Source organism: Varanus komodoensis, unplaced genomic scaffold (assembly GCF_004798865.1).
Source record: "Varanus komodoensis strain SLA01 unplaced genomic scaffold, ASM479886v1 scaffold74, whole genome shotgun sequence".
Classification (NCBI taxonomy): domain Eukaryota; kingdom Metazoa; phylum Chordata; class Lepidosauria; order Squamata; family Varanidae; genus Varanus; species Varanus komodoensis.
The window spans coordinates 3,082,861-3,096,278 of NW_025336401.1; the positions used below are offsets into that span (position 1 = coordinate 3,082,861).

Sequence of the window (13,418 nt, forward strand, 5' to 3'; positions counted from 1 at the left end):
ATTTCCCATTCAAGTAGTGCTAGGTTTGTCCCAAGCTTCTGTTCTGCAAAAGAAGACGCGGCGGCTCCCACTGACCAAATCCCAACGTTTATCCATGAACCGAGTGCAACCCAGTTTGGGAATGGCTTTGGCTGCAATTAATTTAGCCATTAAGCTTGTGCTGCTCTGCATACTTACAGCACATAATTCCTTTGACAGGCGTGTGCCAACTTATTATGTATGAAAGCTACAAGACTGGACACGCTCTGATAGCAATGATTAGCCATCATACTAAATGGGCCCTTGCACTCAGGGGCAGTGGACCTCTGGCCACCATACAGGTGCCTTTAAATCTTGCTTTTCAGGTACCCAGAGGCACCTGGAAGACTACTACGGGAAGCAGCATGCTGGGTTACATAGACCATTAATCTGACCCAACAGAACTCTCCCAATATCCAGGTATTTTGGACACATAGTACCTACCTGTCTTCTATTGTCTGAGCAAAACTGTTGTTGCTCTGATCAGCCTCCTCTTGCTCATTGCCATTCACAAAGACATCATCTGCCTCCATTTTTGACTCATCTTCTAATAAGTCAAAATTGCAAACCATCTTTGGACCATCTTCTAAGGAGCAGTCATCATACTTTGCCTTTTCTGTAATTAAGAAATAGAGCTGCTTGCTAAAATTGGAGATACCGGATTGGCAAAAAGGAGTATGACTATGAGGCACAAGATCGGAGGATTATGGAGAATTAATGCAAGCATATTCTGTACAGGTGGAAATCAAACAGGTGCTTAGTTTGCTTTCCATCAGTTAGTCTCCGACTTGACATAGCAAACTAGGGCCTCTGATCTTGCCAAGTCTTGGTGGGAATTATCTCTGCAGGAACTACTTGGGCTTCGGTACTTAACTGCTGGCCAAAGAGTTGCCTCTTACCAGGTTGATCTTGCTTTTCGAGACCCAGCTCCTCATCTTCTTCAGCACCTTCATCCTCGTCATTTGACTTGTCTTCATTCTGTATTGAAAGACGTGGAAGGAGTTAGTGGCAAGAAATGGGCAAACACCACATCAGCCACAGACTGTGATGGTTCCCTACCTCGGGGTGCCTCTCCGGTGGCAAGAAATGCTGTATCAGGAGTTGGAAGATGCTTACCTTGGCTTCATTCTGCTCTGCCTTCCGGGTCCTCTTCATTATTTCTTCAATTCTCTGTGTGAATGATGGTATTGTCACTTGGGTAGCACCAATATTCAGTTCTGGCTTTTTCACCCCCTGCTTCCGCCTTGTTTGCAGAAACCTGGTGTGGAACTGTGGGTGGCCTTCCCCACTGTGGGGGCTCCAGATGTACTGGGACTTGCAGACCAGTTCCCTGGAGGGCACCAACTTGAAGAAGACAGGCAGAGCTTAATTGGGGGGAGCTGGGTTTGAACCTCGGCTCAGCTTCAGGAGCAAACGGGAATGCCCTTGGCCATCCCTCCCCTAGCATACCTCACAAGGCCTTTGTAAGAATAAAACGGTGGAGGGCAACCAGGTATGTTTCTCTATCCTCCTTGGAGGAAATGCCAGAAAAACACGTAATAAATTAGATCAAACGGAGCAGAACTGTTAAAGGTTTCCTTTGGGATACAGCACAAAGAGAACAGTATATTTAAAAGAGCGCAAATCCTAGCCTCACAACCAGGGTTGTAGTCATGCAGTGGCATACTCCGTTTTTCCCCACAGCACCTTCAGGCCTTGTCTGGAATGGGAGGATGAGAACAGAGGGCGGGTACCTTTTTCCTTTCCATCCGTTCTTGCATGTTCTGCTGCATAATCCGCTCTCGCTCCTGCCGCTGCCTCTCAGCCTCTTCTAGAGCTTTCATTTCAGCCTCCTCTCGCTTAAACGAGAAAGAGAACCTTCCATCAGAAAGCCCTGGTGCCAAAATGAAAATGCCCACTGCAGGAGGGGCCTGCAACAAAGTTATTAAAGATCACATCCAACCATAGATATATTTATAACAAGTAACACTGCCTGCTGGGTCGATGTGTTAAAGGAGGAGCGTAACGTAAAAGTTCAACAGAAGACCGACCTAAAGGAGCGCAGAAGCACGGAGCAAGGAGCTCCCTGTCCGGAGCCTCCCTATCTGCTGGACTCTAGACAGGGAGCCAACTCTCATTGGCTGGCAATCATGGGAGCTGTCGTCCAGCAAGACCAGGACGCCCCAGTGTGGGAAAGGCTGCTGGTGCTGAATTAGAATCCAAAAGAAAGCCTTTGCAGATTGCTAGAATTCTTGGAATGCAGATTTTTAAAATATCTGGCTTCTCTGCATCCATTTCTCTAGTCTTGCCTGATTCAGAGACCAAACCTGTAACTGAAGCTCAGCCAGTTTCTCTTGTTCCTCCTGCTCCTTCCGAACTCGTTCCTTCGCTGCCAGTTTTTGCTGTTCTTCCTCTTCCGCTCTCCTTTCTTCTTCCAGTTCTTGGAGCGCTGCTTTCATCTGAGCCTGCTCCTCAAGAGCTCTCTTGGCCATTTCTTCTTTTCTGATTCTAAGGGTTCCAAATTAAAACACAACCACAAATCAGCTCCTTTCTTTTACACTCTGGCACTCAAGCATATTCAAGAAGAAAGTTCTCAGGTGCCAGTTACTTTATTTCCAGCGTGCAGTCATGTCCTTGCCATCAAATTAGATCAAAAGAAAGTAGGAAAACTCAAATCAAAGCCATAGGAGATTCTAAATTGTGCTAAAAATCCCTTCTTCGTGCTGTTGCTACTTTTAGGTGGCCAGATGGAATAAAACTATCCCTCTAAAGAAAGCAACAGTGGCTCCAGGCAGACTTTTCTTAAGAGGCTATTTCAAACTTGGGTACCACAAATGAAAGTTCCTCCCCTAGGGAAAAAACCCGCTGTATTTTTTTGTAGTATGCAGGCAGAGGGACCTGAAACAAAGAGAAGGTGAAGCTGTCAGGCAGCCTCTTCTGGAGGAAAGCAATTCACTTAGAGCCTTAATTAGCTTACTGCCCTTTTCTTGCTATGGCAAGGCAATGGATTTAAGTCCAACAGTAAAAAATTTAAGTTCAGCCCTTGCATCTCAGAGCCTCCTTATGCAGAATTGTCTGGGGCATGCTGGGAATTAGAGAACTTTTTCTGTCTAAAATTGCACAGGATGCACCTTTAATTATATAAGTACTGTGTGCCTGTTCTGAATCTACTGCTAGTTAATTACAGGCACAACCCCATGTGCATTTAGGCAAAAATAACATAAAAATAAAAAAAGCCTCCAACTCCCAGCATACCCCAGCCTAATGGAGGATTTTCTTCAGTTTGCACTAGCAAAGGATCATAGTGTACCCTTCCCACCTTATGAGAAGAAAGTTCTGAAACACATATGTGAGCTTAACTATATTATCAACCTTAAGAGAGACTGCCCCGATTGGTTTACCTTTCCTCTTCTTCTCTTTGAACTCTTTCTTGGCCTTCACGTTCTCGCTGCTCTCTTGCAAGACGCCGTTTCTCTGCCAAGATTTTTGCTGCTTCTTCAGCTGTTGTGGTCCCCGGAACAGTCTTGCTACTAGCATCTGGAAAAAGGGTTTTTGGAAGAATTAGCGGAAGACAGACAAGAGTATGTACTTCTTCATTCAACTCCTTTCAGCCACTGGAACCTGTACTCTTCTATTAGTCCAGATTTATACAATATGGGCTATATGGGAAATTCTTATGGTATAAGGGCTCCGTAACAGCTTGCCAGTTATGTTGGCCCAAATGTGTGTACTAGTGCATTTCAGGCACTGTCGAAACTCCAAGGTAGCATGCAATTATGTCCAGGTTCATGAAAAACTTTCCATATCCTCTGCAAAGTCAGTTCTTACTCTTACAAACAGGGACAACCTCATGGTGAGCTTGACAGTGATTGTGTTCTGATAATCCAACAACCCACACTCAAGGGGTGGTGTTGAAACATAGGTTATCATGCTGTTTGAAGCCACCTGTGCTAACAAGCCATGGCTTGCTAACCCTGGCTTTTTCACCATGAACAATGCTTGAAGAGAACTCATTGCTGTCGGGTTGTGAACTGTTGGTTCTTCTCCAACAGTTTGCACCCTCTCAGCTGTGTTCAGATAACATGAAAACCCATATTTCAACAAGAACCCACACTGAGCCCTTGCGTGTAGGTTACTGTGCTGTCTGAACCCCGGTCAGCATCAAAATTGAGCATCAAAGTAGTTGTGCTTTTAGTTCATAGTTCCTAACAATATTTTGCTTTCAAGACTCAAATTCAGTCACTCCTTTCTTATGGAATGGATTTCAGAATAAGAAATTCACAGAATAAATGCTGCAACTAAGGATACCCTGACAACTGCCATATTTGTGAAAATCAGAGGCAAATTGTTGCATTGCATGAAGCAGGATGTCGATTAGTTGCAGCCCACCAGGTCAGCATATTGTTTGACATGACACCACGCTGGACTAGAACAGCACAGCAGTCTCGGAGAAAGGATTCAGATCTAACACAAAATGCACATGAACTGATGCCACCAACTTGCACTGGACTTGTGTTCAGAAGTGAGCTAAACATCCATTTTTTAAACTATATATGCAAGCCAGATATATTAGAGCAACACTTGTAACAGTTTTCGGTCTGTCCTCTTCCTTGAAACTTCACTGCAAACATGGCATATACATATTGCAAACCTAATTTCTTTTTAATACCCCTTTAACCTGCTACTTTTGAGTAGTACATCTTGCAGTGTCAATGGTCTGGTATGGCATTCAAACCAAGCAACTCCATGGCATTAAAGACTCCACGAAGATGATTTTAGAAATATACAACACCTCATGTGAACAAAATTGCATTCTTCCCACAGAAAAAGGTCAAAACTCAAAAATGTACATGTGGAACAGCAAGAGTAATGGACTGGATTTTCAGAGGTGAGGCATAGTCTAGATGCACAACATTGCTCCGACAGCAATAGCACAAAAAAGTGTGTTTTCTGTAGTGACACACCTCAAAACAGTGCTGATGGTACCTCTAAGACTTAGAGTGCAAGGTCACAGGATGTGCCAAGACTTCAGGATGTTCAGTACTCACACATATCAACTCAGCGTGCAAAAACGGTGAAAGAGTTGGCATTTCACTCAGACACTTACTCTAATGTGATCACAGTGGTAATTGGATTTTGAAGAGAGTTAACACTGAATACAGCCTATCCAGCTCTGTTTGCTTATACGTGGAATTTAGAACAGCGAACTACTGTTACTTCAATTGTGCTATGAATTGACTTCTCTTGAAAGGTCATATATGTTAATAAGATTTACATTTCTCTGCTGCCACACCATGGGCATGGCAGAAGAAAGAAGTATGAATATTCTGAGAGGCAGAGCCTTTGAAACTGCTCTTTCTTAAATGAGAGATAGAATTCAGTTTTGCTTGGAGCAGTACCTGCGGCCATAATTTTGGTTTACCTGAGCAGCAGTTTTAGGTAGTCTATTCAAGCAAAAGCTTTGCTTTGTGCATCTTTTTTGTTGGCATTCTCATGAAAATGTGTGCTGAAAGCTAATTTTGTTTGTGTACTGCATCTTGAAAAAACCCCAGGCTGGGATGCTTCCCAGCCAATGCGTCTTCTGGACTTGGGTGGAAGACAGAGCGAGAGGCCAGAATCTGTTCAGGCAAAACCTTTCAAATATTCTTGCATTAGACAGTTTATCCTGTTACGACTGTCAGCCAAGGGTTTTCTGACCTCATCTGTCTCAGTCAGGAGGGACATCAGTCACATATCCCCTGCACCCATTACATTAATAGGCAAAATAAGATAACCTGAGCCAACTACCTCCAAAAGGTAGCATTTACCAACGCATAAATGCAAGTGGTGGGGTGTCTATGAATGCGGGTAACTATTAATGAGCAGGATTAAGCAGTGGTGCAAACCTTGCAGTGCCAGGTTTTAGGAAGGGAACTTTTCTGATTTAAACTTTTTGGGAGGAGGAAGAAAGGGGTTCTTATCTCTTGGAAATACTCCTTGACTTTGCATCACTTCTCTTTTTCACTACTTCAGTTCCTTGCACACTACAGTTGTCTCTGATACCCAAGAATACATGCATTGCTCTTCATTAAACTGCCCTTCCCATTCTTCGGGTATTTGAGGCAGTGAAGTAACTTGTTGCATTACTATGGAAGCCTGGGGCTTCTTGTCCTTCTTGGACTGATGGCCTATACAGATAATTAAAAAGGCACAAATAATGATCCTATACAAGGCATTAAACAATATGCAAGCTGAATTCCACTCATGCAGGGCTAACATTCAGATAACATTCAGGATTTTGCCTGAAACAAAGGAACACTACTGCAATTATCTTACTATTTAAGACACTTGGATGCAATCCAATGGAACACCCGCACCCTCCAAATTCAAAGAGCTGCAGGCATCCTATGCAGGGCAGGAGGAGCACATGGGTGAGGTTGCCTCTGGGCATCTCCTATGCTGCAAACCAGCTGATACTGGCAGTCTTCTCTGACATGCAGGTGCAGGAAGGGAGGCGGCTGAGGTGCCACCAGGACTGTACATCTTGGCCACATGCGCCTCCTCCTTTCCTCGCCCCTGAAGCATCTCTGAAACACCTGCTCCGAGGCTGTTTGGAGATACAGCCAGTGCGGTTCTTTCTGCGCTGGCTGCAAGGCATGAGAGGGTGTGCTGAGCATGGAGACCCAGCTGCCCGCCGCTGATTCTCCAGAAAAGCCTATGGCCCCCAGATACCCTGCACTGATGCATGGCTGCCCCTACTAAATAATGACAGTTCGCTATATTTGAAAAGATGTATTTATTGCCAAAGGCTTGAGACTTTTATTTAAATGAAAAAAGTGAGTCACACACTTTGAAAAAAAAAAAGATAATTTATGCTTTTCTTAAAATGCTCCAGCAATGCAGAGATTCAGGTCTATTAAGACCAGCCCTCCTATTAATACGAGAAACCAAGCATTCCCCTGTATGAGGGAGCTGCTGCGGCCTCTATTATCATCTCCCTTCTGCTCGCCTGGTGTGAAGCAGCCTGGCAAGTGGAGTACCTCATCAATAAACCAGGCAGCTTGCTCTCCAAAGAGATGCCAGGTGTAGACAGGTCCACGCATTTACTCTAACCTGGAAAGGAGGAGGCTGTGCACCTGAACTACTGCAGTTCTGCCTGCCTCCTCAGTAGGAATACCATGGGCCATCTTGCTGCAGGCGAGAGAGATAGCCAAGAGGGGACAGAGTGCTAAAGTGGCGCGAGAGATCGGCTAGGTGGGTGTTCAGCACTCTCAGCTCCTGGCTTATGTTGTCAACACTGCACCTCATGGCTTGGAAGGTGTGAAGCAACTTATCCAGGACAAAGGGATCTGCCATCATCGCCATGGGCTGATTATTTGACAGCCGTCCACTGTAAGAGAAATGAGACGCATGCACAGAGCCTGGGCCAGTCCTCTGAGGTGATGGAAAGCTAAAGCACCGGAGCGGGATGGCGCCTTGTCCGTCACCCTGCCTGGCAGCCTCCACAGGAAAGTTAGGTGGAAAGCTGCTCCTGGTTCCCCTCCCAGCATTCTGCAGACTAGGGCGAGATGGAGGCATGCTTGGGGAGGAAGCCCGGCCCAGGAGGTCAGTGTGGAAAGGGATAGGAGAGCCAGAGGGAGAGGAAGCACCCAGACGAGACATCGGATCATATCCGAAAAGTATCTTTCTTGCAACAGAGGAGGCTGGCTGAAAATCCTGAGAGCAGAAAGGTGAGGCAGCACAAGGCGAGGGGTTCAAGATGGAGGATGGCAGCTCAGGTAGAAATGTGGAGGATACCGGTGACTCTGTAAAGGAAAACATGCGGGACTGAAGCCACAGGCACGTATGTGCAGAATGCAACATGCTGTCAAATTCAGCTAGCCGCCATTTTAACACTGAGCATGCTCTACACTAGGGGTGGGCAGACTTCAGGTTCGCCACATCCAATCTGCTTCTTTACTTGAGCACTGCGTAGAGCCAAATGCAAAACAATGGGCTGAGTGAGCAGACATATGCTATGGATTTACAAGTGGATGTGCAGCCAAGAAATCTGCGATCAGTATCAGAACCAAGTTCACTAATCCTTTTGCACACAAATCCAGACTTGATTTTCCCCCAGTGTTCTTTTTCAGTGACCTGATTTTGGGGCAGGTACGTGTGGGATGCTAGGGTGGGGAGACTTTTTATTCGGGAGTCAAAAATCCTTGCTTATCTACTTGAACTTGTCTTGAGATCTAGCAGTAGGTCTGTCTACCTTCTGCCCACCCCCGTTCTACTCAAGATCTAAGATGCACTAACAGGTGAGTAACAGGAACATCTGTTGTGCCTTAGAGGGACTAGTCACATGCCAACCAGTTGAAAGTATTAACAGGGAAGCGACTTGCTTTGCCAGGCTTCCTCACATGCACTTTACATCTAATGTACTAACCAAGCAACCCACTTACCTGTGGCTGCGTGCTGAAAGATTCCTCCACCAGGTGCCTGGGTCAAAGCTCTTTTTCTGCTAAGGTTTCCCCTATGTCCTTCTCCAGAGAGAGAAGTGCGCAGGGCACTTCCTCTGAAATGTCTCTTTTCCGGAGATGACAAGAGGGTGTCCATCCTGCTCAGAGCGATAGAGGGTGTGCTCATTGTGTGCAGGGGCAAGGAGGGGAGATGATGGATGCATTCAACCTGCGACACCTTAGTTTTTTCCGTGGTAACTGAAAGGTTACTATTCACTCCCTGTGCAACTACACACACAGCAAAACTAGCATGCCTCTGAAACAGTCTCCTCCTTATCTCCAGTATTAATGAAACCATGCATTTATTTTTACAGAAGCATCTATCGGCACACTTCTACAGGTACCTGACATGGGAAACCAAAATTCCAACAAAATCTAACAAATGCAAACCTGTCAGTTCTTCTATCTTTTCAACACAATAAACTCTTTCTTTCTGGATGAACTATATTTTTTGTATACCAGTGTTTTTATTGCCAGAGGTTTGATAGGTCTCTTTGTCACTACACAATGTAATACATGTCTTGTAATGCAGCTATCTGGAACCAACTATTTCTGAGCTACCAAGTTTAGTGCTTGAAGAGTCGCTGGAAAAGTTTTTTCTAATACATATTTTAACCACCAATGGAATTTAGAGTTCAAAACTAATTTAATGACAATCAAGGCTGAAAATAAATATCAAAAGCCATAATTTTGTCCACTGCTCACACAAATACCTGAACAGGCAAGTCATATGAAGTCAAAGTATATTTATGTTTAATCAGTCACTCTGATGATGCATCAACCATTTTATGCATCAGCCATTATGCTTAATGTGAAAGTTATTAAGTATCTGTATTCATTTTTGTTTATAGACTGAAACTGACATTTGCTGATAAAATAAATGAAACCGTAATAGCATAATACATATTTAATGGCTTATCCAGGAGAATTCCCAGAAGTTCAACCATCACAACAGAAATCATCTCAAAAGTGCCTTGAGTACAGGTGCTGCTCACACATCAGCCAAGCCACCCTGGTTTGCAGAGACACCCTGTGGGCTGCCTGTAATACTCCAGTTGCACCCACCCCAATTAGGTAAAGCTTTGAGTTCATTATGACAGAAATGGGGAGGGAGGGAGGGTGACACTCACGCAGATCTCCTGTCAAGCAAGCTCTCTTACCTTCTTTGGTCTTTGCAGAGGCTGCTGCAGTTTCTCTCTCCGATGCAGCCCCAGGCTCCGGCCTTGCTGGGTCACCAGCCTTCTCCTTTGGTCGGCACTCCATCTCTGTTTTCTTTTTGGTAACGTTAAGGACATTCGGGGTGAGCGATGGGCGCTGTATTGGTGCTGGTTTAGAAACTGTAATAGGAGATGGTGGCCGTTGCCTTAAGACATTTGGTGAAGTTTGGCGAGGCTTTTGTCTGTCGAAAAAGGGGTGTCTATTAGGTCTGTGCTGCAAGACCGAAGCATGCAATGGACTATTTCTGGCTATACCCATCTTTTTAAGTTCCCCACAACAAAGAGATTGCAAGTGTGACTATATTCAGGTGAATGGCAGAGCTCACTTACCAGAATTATCTTTGCTCAGAACTAGCTGCGCTTTAGGTTTCATCAAATTACGGTATGGCAGCACTGAGTGGATTTTCCAGACAGAAAGGCTCACATTCCAATATTCCAATGCATACCCTCTCTTTTTGTTCTACCAGACCCCACCCATTGCAATCCAGCCAAAATTTCCATGTTAGCCCCTCCACTATCACATACTCACTGTTCCCAATTTAAAGTCTGTCCTATTGCCTCTCAACAGCCTCAACCTCTCCTAAATATGCTTCCTCTTTCCTCCCTGCTCCTAATTCTTTCCTTAAGGTACCCAAATGTTCTCTAATAACCTTAAGCGCCATTCAACAATAGGAGCCCAGGAGGTAAACCCATGCACACAATAGACTGGCTGTACGAAGGAAGTGGGAACTACCTCTCATTCAGTTCCCTGGCCAAGTTTTTTTTTTCTCCTTTGTAAGAGGGAGAAAGGGGAAGAGAAGTGACAGAAATCATTCCTCTGTCTGGGTTCAAGGCTAGCAACAGAGAAAACCTATTTTGAGTACAATTAAGAAACAGCAAAGATTTGGGCTGGATAAAAACCTTATTGCTGCTGGAGATGGAGGGCGTTTTCCCACGTGGGCGGGAGAGGGTGAGCGCCTGGGAGCCGACAATGATGGGGAAGGAGCACGTCGCCCTGCACAAGAAGGGGACTGCTTTGCGTTCTCGGATTTCTGGGAAAGAACACACACATGCTCATTAGGTCACAATTAAGGTATACAAGACCCCAGCAATAGAAGGCAGGTGGTCAGAACGTACAGTTGCACTGCAATCGTGGCTATGAAAAATGCATACATTCCTGACAAAAGCAACTGGATTAGCTTTGTCAAAATCTCTGTTTAAAAAGGAAGCCTGAGCTGTGGCAGCTGAGGAGAGGTGGTGATACACAAGCCGTCCCTTTCACGAACAAAGATCCTCACAGCTTTCCCTTGCAGATCCCCATCTGACACCTGGGGAATTAGAAGCAAAAAAGCAATCTGGCCATGGAGGGGGCTTCCTGTACCTCATGGGAGACTTGATCTAAGGCACCGATGAAGGAAGGCTGCACACTGGGGATGGTTGGAGTGGTGGACCTGTGCACCACAAAGAACATTGGAACACATACAGGTGAGCCAGTGATAGCGTCTCCAAAGTGCCACTTGGGCACTTTGAAAGGGCTGTCACTGGAAACAGCAAAAAGTGGCCTCCAGCAGGGAAAAGGGTAAGAAAAGCTACAGTGACTGAGCAAGTGGTCATGATCACAGTAGCAGTGGGAAAGGTTGTCCAACGCAGTCCTCAGTTTGACCCTCAAGCTGCTTCACAAAGGACTTTGGCTTATTCACAGGCTGGGCTGCCCTGTCATGCTAATTCACCCTATTATTTTTTAACAGGACTCATCTGTCTGGATCACAGCTGAGTCAACCAACCTGTGCAGATTCCAGAGAAACATTTTCTGATGAAGAGGTAGCCGGCTTCAATCTGTCGATGCTGCGACTGCGCATGGGCACTTTGGGAGCATGGACTGGGGAACTGATGGAACTGCTGGAAGCTGAACGAGGACAGAGGGGAGATTCTATAAAGTTAGGAATTTGACAAGACAAACCGATCACCAAGGGCGTGGTGTGGAAAAAGGGGAAAATGGGTGGGGAGAAAAGACAAAGAAAAGAAGGAAAGAAGAGACAGCATTTGTTAGGAATCAAACCAAAGAGCAACCTGGGAGGTTTACACTGCAAGGGATCATGGAGATGGCCACCACAAGAATAATAAGACCGTGAAAGAAGCAGGCTGCTAAAGCTAAAAATGAACTATTTCCCCTGCAAACCCTTTTCATCCTAGGATAAACATAAACAAAAAAAGGCAACATTTATGGCAAATTCTACAGGCATAATGAATGTACACTTTGGGTAATATAGCTTTTCTTCATATCTTTTATGAAAAAGATGCACTGCATGATGATGTCCAAGTATTGTAAGCCAGGAGGCAGGGGCTCTCCTTAATTTACTGAACTGGGCTTTTGTTCTGAAAGCTCTTGAGAAGAAAAATATTTTGAACATTTTATTAGGGCTGCTTTAAATATCTCTGTTGTGCATGGTTCAGGTGACTAAGAAACCACTGTGTGCAAATGCAAACATGTGTCATAATTGAACAAAGCAAAAACAACAGTGAGGAAATTCTGTCAAAAGAACTGATGGACCAATTGCCGGTGGGGTTTTGTTTAAAAAAATGGCACAGTAACCGAAGTTGGGATGCAATACAACAAGCAAAAAACATGACAGGAAGGGGGCTCCAGCTAAGAGTTTCCTATGGCACCAAAGCTATCTACCACCATGTAGGCATGGCAAGCTACATGGGTCTTACTAGCACGTATCAAAAATTCCATTCCTGGGTGATTTAACAAGGGTTAAATCCAGGCACAGGTTATGGAAAAAGCATAGTACTCTCATCTTTGATTGGCACTAATGTGTCTTGCCTGCAGCCTCCTGCAGTGTGAAGGCAACAGAGCAGGGGTTAAGAATGCTGGGCTGGGACTCAGGAGATCTGGGCTCTACTCCCCACTCAGCCCCAAAGCTCCCTGGGTGACCTCAGGCCAGGCACTGGCCCTCAGCCCAACCGCCACACAGGATGGTCCTTGTGCTGACAGATGGGAGGAGAACCTTGTGAGTCACCTTGGGTTCCTTGCAAGAGGAAGGAGGCGGTACACACATGCAGTGCAATAATATGATCAAGTCCAAGCATCTGGTGACATAAGAAATCTTAGAACCAAGCTGTGGAAAGAAGAGCTGGACTGTTTCTACAACACATTCTAACAGGTGCCCTGGGGTCAATGAGGGCAGGACCTGAAAGGTATGGACGCACTCTGTTTACCTTGGTTAGTATTACCAGTACCGTTGTGCACTTAGTGAAGTGGCCCACCCGGTAGTGCTGTCCCGAAGAGGGAACCCCTGCCTGTCGTGCTTGCGCTTCTACTGCAGGCCTGTTACCTGAGGGATCTTTGCCATCAGCCGACAGTGTGGCAGCACTTTTACTCCTAGCTAGGGAGGCCTGGGTGGGGGCCAGCAGGCGACTGATCACGTTACTGTCCAACGGGTTGAACTGGGAGCGACGAGCTGAATGATGAGAACAAACCAAAAAGGATACAAAATAAAGACCAAGAATGAAACAAGCAGCTTAGCAGAAGGAAGGAAGGACGGACGGATGGACGAAAGGAGAGCTGGGCCGTAACAAGCAATACCAGATTCATAAGGAAGGGCACTGGCATGGAGAGAGAGCATGGTACAAGCCACACAGCTTGCGCTGCACAAGTTCACAGAATGACCACCTGCTTATAGCAGAGAAAGCTCCATTTGAAAGCTCCCACTGCTCTGCATGACTGCAATGTTCTGGCCAC

General features: G+C 45.5%; 1 protein-coding gene across 9 annotated transcripts in view; it reads right to left on the bottom strand.

Moving 5' to 3' along the window:
* MAP7D3 (MAP7 domain containing 3) overlaps positions 1–13,418 on the bottom strand; it is a 43,550-nt gene that overhangs the window by 2,711 nt on the left and 27,421 nt on the right. For 4 of the 9 annotated variants that reach the window (XM_044452646.1, XM_044452642.1, XM_044452641.1 and 1 more), the window contains 10 exons: positions 13,012–13,137; positions 11,458–11,603; positions 10,595–10,725; positions 9,638–9,876; positions 3,399–3,534; positions 2,325–2,505; positions 1,752–1,856; positions 1,135–1,188; positions 918–996; positions 463–634 (listed from right to left, as the gene is read on the bottom strand). In XM_044452646.1, the coding sequence (XP_044308581.1) occupies positions 463–634; positions 918–996; positions 1,135–1,188; positions 1,752–1,856; positions 2,325–2,505; positions 3,399–3,534; positions 9,638–9,876; positions 10,595–10,725; positions 11,458–11,603; positions 13,012–13,137 (1,369 nt within the window). Of the gene's footprint in view, positions 1–462; positions 635–917; positions 997–1,134; positions 1,189–1,751; positions 1,857–2,324; positions 2,506–3,398; positions 3,535–6,757; positions 7,782–9,637; positions 9,877–10,594; positions 10,726–11,457; positions 11,604–13,011; positions 13,138–13,418 lie in introns of those variants that run through there. The other 5 variants (XM_044452647.1, XM_044452649.1, XM_044452648.1 and 2 more) reach the window with 3 other exon arrangements.